This window comes from Eimeria acervulina, genomic scaffold, assembly GCF_000499425.1.
Source record: "Eimeria acervulina Houghton genomic scaffold, Eah_scaff294, whole genome shotgun sequence".
Lineage (NCBI taxonomy): Eukaryota > Apicomplexa > Conoidasida > Eucoccidiorida > Eimeriidae > Eimeria > Eimeria acervulina.
In genome coordinates, this window is record NW_013549908.1 from 31,781 (window position 1) to 38,090 (window position 6,310).

Here is a 6,310-nt window from a genome sequence, read left to right on the forward strand (position 1 = left end):
ATTAGTTAATTAAGTAATTGTTTATTTGTTTTATATATAATATAAGAATTAACTAATTAATTTATTTATTTATCTAATTATTTATTTATGTATTTACCTCTATCAATAACATCAACGAGTTGTTCTACGGAGGTATTTTATTTATTTTATATATGAAACGAAATAATTAATTAATTAATTAATAAGTTAATTAATTAATTAATTAATTAACAAATATATAATTAATTAATTAATTAATTAATTTATTTATTTATTTATTAGTTTATTTATTTATTTACCCTTAGCAATAACATCAACGAGTTGTTCTACGGAACTATTTTATTTATTTTATAGATTAAACGAAATAATTAATTAATAAGTTAATTAAATAATTAATTAATTAACAAGTAATATATATATTATTAATTAATTAATTAGTTAATTAATTAATTAATTAATTTATTTATTTATTTATTTATTTATTTACCCTTAGCAATAACATCAACAAGTTGTTCTATGGAGGCCCTGACGAAGGGCAGAACGAGTTCAGGGTCAATGGCCATTAATCCATGAACGAGACAAATACCCAACTTCGTAGGCTGTAGCTGTCGCCCCGCAATCTAAAAAAACAAATAAATAAACAAATTAATTAAGTAAATAACTAATTAATTAGTTAATTTAGTTAATTAAATTCATTAAGGTAATTAAATTAATTAATTTAGTTATATGCATACAACTTCGTAGCCTGTAAGTGATGCCCTGCTATGTATATCAGCATATAAATAAACAAATTAATTAAGTAAAACCAAATTTAAAAATAAAAATAAAATAAAATGAAATAAGATAAAGACAAAAGAATAATAAAAAAGAAGTATAACAACAACAAAAACAAAACGAAAACAATAAACAACACAAATACACAAAAACAAAAACAAAAACAAATAAGAAAACCCTCACAGCAAACAAAACAACAGAAAAAATAAATCCTATTAATACACCAACAACAACACCAACAACAACAACAACAACTACTACTACTACTACTGCTGCAGGAGCTGCTGCTGCTGCTGCTGCTGTTGCTGCTGCTGCTGACCAGAGTGACGTAGTTGCGTTCACAGATATTGTTGATGTGGGTAGCCATGGAGGCATCCGTCCCAATTCTGTGTTTGTCTAATAAAGAAAGTAAATCGGACTCCGATAGAAACGAAGGAGGAGATGTTTTGCTCTCCTGTTAATAAACAGAAATATAATAAAAGAAAACAAAAGAATTAAACAGCATATTTCTTTTACTTTAAAAACCTTCATATATATATATATATATATATATATATAACATGCAATCGACTACAACTCAAACAACAGCAATAACGAAAACAACAAACACAAAATATTTTTTAAAGTTAAAAAAATATTTTGTGTAATTCTTTTTTTTTCTTTTATTGTATTTCTGTTCATAAACAAGAAAGAAGAAGGAGAGGCAAAAAGAAGAAAAAAACAAAAAAAGAAAAAAAAAACAAAAAGAAAAACAAAAACAAAAACAGCAAAAAGAAGAAAAAGAAAAAAAGAAGAAAGACAAGTAAAAGAAAAAGAAGTTAAAAAGATAAGAAAAAAAGAAGTAAAAGAAAAAGAAGTTAAAAAGATAAAGAAAATAAAAAAAGAAGTAAAAGAAAAAGAAGTTGAAAAGATAAGATAAAAAAGCAGTAAAAGAAAAAGAAGTTAAAAAGACAAGATAAAAAAAGAAGTAAAAGAAAAAGGGGATAGACGACGACGAGACAAAAGACTACGAGAAAGACGACGCAAGAATAACAAAGAAGAAAAATAATAATAAAAAATAAAACAAAACAAAAGAAATAATAAAGCAAAAGAAATAAACAAAACAAGTACAATAAAGAAAACAAAGAATATAAACAGAATAAATAAATAATATAAACAAGAGAAATAAATATAAAAGAAATAAACAAATGAATATAAACATACCTGAAGAGAGACAGAGGAGACAGGTAGAGCGTCTCCGACTTTGATATTTGTTAAATCGGCTGTCTCTGTTCTTTCTGCATTCTTAAGAATAGCTGTGAAGCCGCGTGAAAGACATATCTTAGAGGTTGAAACAAAGCTTTCGCTAGAGAGTAAGAAGAAGGCCTGGTGCTTTTTAAACAAGCAATGACCGGCGAATGAAGATAAAAAATATAAACATATCAATTCATACAATCGGAAACTGTCGCCGCCTCCAACTTCGCTTTCAACTGCTGACTTCACTGGCGTTATCGGCGGATGGTCGCCGCAGTCTTCTCCCTTACGAGGTGTAGCAAGGCCTCGCTGCAGCAGCAGCAGCAGCAGCAGCAGCAGAGATGAAGCAGCAGCAGCAGCAGCAGAGGAAGCAGCAGCAGAGGAAGTAGCAGCAGCAGCAGAGGAAGCAGACAGCAGCAGCAGCAAATCAAAACAACATTTTATTAATATGCAAGAAGGGATGGAGCACGCATGCCTCAGGCATACGCCCAACACATTATTATCAGCAGCAGCAACAGCAGCACTAGCAGCAGCATTAGCAGTAGAACTAGCAGCAGCATTAGCAGCAGAACTAGCAGCAGAACTAGCAGCAGCAGCAGCAGCAGCAGTAAAGGCGTATACTTGTAGTATTTCTTTAGCATGATGCCCCCAGTAAGGATTTGCTGCGTGTGCAGCAATTGCTGCTCTCGCATCGAACGAAGGAGGGTAAGCTGAAGTTTCTGTGCGAGGATATGTTATAAAGCCGCCCAAGTATAAACGCTCAGCCACCTGCAGCAGCAGCAGCAGCAACAGCAGCAGCAGCAATGAAGCAGCAGCAGCAGAAGCAGAAACAGCAGAAGCAGCAACACCATGAGCAACAGCACCATCACCACCCGCATCAGCGGCATTAGCAGCACCATCAGCAGCAGCATTAGCAGCACCATCAGCAGCAGCAGCAGCAGAAGAAGAAGAAGCAGCAGCAGCAGCAGGAGTGTATATACCTGCATAGCATGCTGCGGGCCCATTCCTAATCGCTGTGATGCAGCCTTAAGGAGATCAACAGTATTCAGAGGCCGAGGCATTGGTAGCACTTCTTCTGTCTCTTTTACTGCTGTACAGACAGCTGAACCGCTAGCAGATACCTGCAAATATCATTCACCAGCAGCAGCAGCAGCAGCAGCAGCAGCAGCAGGAGAGGCAGCAGCAGCAGCAGCAGGAGAAGCAGCAACAGCAACAAATTCAAGAAGAAGGCATGGATTCGGCTAAGAGGAGACAGAAAAAAAGTGCTGCTGATGCTTGTGCTGATGATACACTCAAACAGCAGCACCAGCAGCAGCACCAGCAGCAGCAGCAGTGGCAGCAGCAGCAGCAGCAGGAAGAGACAAGGGGAGACGCAGCAACGCAAAACAAACAAACAAACAAACAAACAAACAAACAAACAAACAAATAATAAACAAACAAACAAATAATAAACAAACAAACAAATAAACAGACAAACAAATAAACAAACAAACAAATAAATAAATAAATAAATAAACAAATAAACAAATAAATAAATAAATAAATAAATAAATACGGTTCTTACGATTGCTTGAAAGGTTTGCGCTACGGCTAAGTCAAAGACCTGCTTTCTCCTCCAACTTAATTTTATGTCGCGTCCCCCTACACATGCCACCGCCTCCAGCTGCAGCAGCAACCGCAGCAGCAGCAGCAGCAGATGCAGCAGCAGCAGCATATGAAGCAGCAGCAGCAGATGAAGAAACAGAAAATGCCAGCAGCAGCAGCAGCATGCACAATTAACAGGCAGCAAAAGACAGCATCAGCAACAGCAACAGCGGGGACCAGGAGACAGCAGTACGAGCAGCAGCAGCCGCAGCGGCAGCTGCACGAGCAGGAGCAGCAGGAGCACGAGCAGGAGCAGCAAGAGCAGGAGCAGCAGCAGCAGGAGCAGCAAGAGCAGGAGCAGCAGCAGCAGGAGCAGCAAGAGCAGGAGCAGCAGCAGCAAGAGCAGGAGCAGCAGGAGCAGGAGCAGCAGGAGGATTGCGTGTAACTTACATAATAAAAGGTTTCAGGCGTAAAAGAATTAATATTATCGCTGCGGTGTACGCACAGCTGAAGAGTAGGGGTTTGACAGGGGCCGTAGGACAACAAAGACGAGTCCAAGTCGCCATACTTTCCCTGCAAACAAACAAATAAATAAATATATAAATATATAAATAAATTAATTAATTAATAAATATATATATATATATATATGTTTGTTTATTTGTTTGTTTATTTTTGTTTGTTTGTTTATGTCGGTTGGTTTGTTTTTTGTCTGTTTATCTACTTGTTAATATATATATATATATACATATATATATATATATTTGCATTTATATATATATATTCTTATTATATATATGCATAATAAAACAAACGGAGGTGCGAGCAAACGAAAGCAGCAACACCAGCTAAACAAACACAAAAAGAAGATAAAAATAAATAAACAAACAAACAAACAAATAAACAAACAAATAAATAAATAAACAACTAAACAACTAAACAACTAAACAAACAAAGAAATAAACAAACAAACAAACAAACAAACAAATAAACAACTAAATAAATAAATAAACAAACAAACAAACAACTAAAGAACTAAATAAATAAATAAATAAACAAACAAGTACCTGAAAGAAGAGAGTTTGAAATCGCGTGAAGGCGGCGCCAATCTTTAAATCTATTTCTTGTCTTGCATCGACCGCATCGCTTTCAGCTTTGTTTGGAGCGCCTAATGTCTGCATGGCTCTAAAGTAAATATAATTTATTTATATTAACGCAACAGCAGCAGCAGCAGCACAGCAACAGCAGCAAATGATGAAGCAGCAGTAGATGATGAAGCAGCAGTAGATGATGAAGCAGCAGTAGAAAAAATAAGAGCAGAAGCAGCAGCAGCGGTAGAAGCAATATAACTGCAGCAGCAGTAACAGGAAGAGCAGCAGCAAGAGCAGCAGCAGCAGCAGGGAGAACAGCAGCATAAGACCAATAAATAAATTAAGACAAATAAATAAACTGAAAACGGAGGCAAATAAATAAATAAATAAATATATAGATAAACAACGAAAGACAGACGAGTAAATTAACAAAGAAACTAAATAAATAAATAAATAAAACAAAGGAGACAGCAGCAGACAAACCCACCGCTTTATGTCCGATGCTGCAAGGGCTGAGAAACGAGCCCGCCATATCTGCAGCAGCAGCAGCAACACAAGCAGCAGCAGCAGCAGCAGCACAAGCAGCAGCATTAGCAGCATTAGCAGCAGCAGCAGCATTAGCAGCAGCACAAGCAGCAGCAGCAGCATTAGCAGCAGCACAAGCAGCAGCAGCAGCATTAGCAGTAACAGCAGCAGTAGCAGCACCAGAAGAAGCAGCAGCAGCACCACCGCGAGTACCAACAGCAGCATTAGCAGTAGCAGGAGAACCAGCAGCAGCAGCGGCAGCAGTAGCAGTAGCAGCAGAAGCAACAGCAGCAGCAGCACAAGCACAAGCAGCAGCAGCATAACCAGCAGCAGCATAACCAGCACCACCACCACCACCACAAGCAAAAGCAGCAGCAGCATGAGCAGCAGCAGCAGAAGCAGCGCATCAGCACAAGCACAAGCAGCAGCAGCATGACCACCACCAGCAGCAGCAGCAGCAGCAGCAGCAGCAGCATGCATGAGCAGCAGCAGGAGGAGTACGGGCAATACCTGTTGTTTATGTGTATCTTTTCTAAGACGTCTTTCAACAATGCTAATGACTTCAAAGGCAATATTTTCTCCTTCTCTATCGCAGTCCAACCACAAAACTAAATAACTGCAGCTCTTTGCTTCTTCTTCTAAATGCTGCGTCAATCTGTGCTTTTTATTTGCCTCCACCTTCACCACCGACGCGTCAAACAAAGACACAGGGTCCACGCGTTGCTGCATGCAAAATTATACATATATATATATATTTATATATTTATTTATTTATATATTTATTTATTTATATATACATATATATATATATATGTTATTTTTATCTATGTGCTTGTATGTATATATACACATATGTATATATATATATATATATATATTTATTTATTTATTTAATAGTTTATAGATTTATCTAGATATATGTATATATGTACATATATATATATATATATTATTTTCTTTTTCTTATTCATATTTACTTAATTGTATAATTAAATTATTATCTGCTATTCACGTATTTAGTATTTATATAATATATATATATATATATATATATATTTAGTTATTACTAATTATTTATTTATATATTAATATATTTATTTTAATTTATTTATTTTAATTTATTT

At 35.8% G+C, this 6,310-nt stretch overlaps 2 protein-coding genes across 2 annotated transcripts; both read left to right on the plus strand.

The window, feature by feature from the left end:
* Positions 1 to 3,733: 3,733 nt before the first annotated feature.
* On the plus strand, positions 3,734 to 4,015 carry EAH_00031300 (hypothetical protein; the record flags this gene model as incomplete). Its single annotated transcript, XM_013396106.1, has 1 exon — positions 3,734 to 4,015. One exon carries the CDS (start codon positions 3,734 to 3,736, stop codon positions 4,013 to 4,015), a length of 282 nt encoding a protein of 93 aa, XP_013251560.1.
* A 1,146-nt stretch (positions 4,016 to 5,161) lies between these two features.
* Positions 5,162 to 5,509, plus strand: EAH_00031310 (hypothetical protein; the record flags this gene model as incomplete). The annotated part of the gene is made up of 1 exon (XM_013396107.1): positions 5,162 to 5,509. The coding sequence occupies one exon, from the start codon at positions 5,162 to 5,164 to the stop codon at positions 5,507 to 5,509; it is 348 nt and encodes a 115-aa protein (XP_013251561.1).
* Positions 5,510 to 6,310: the final 801 nt, after the last annotated feature.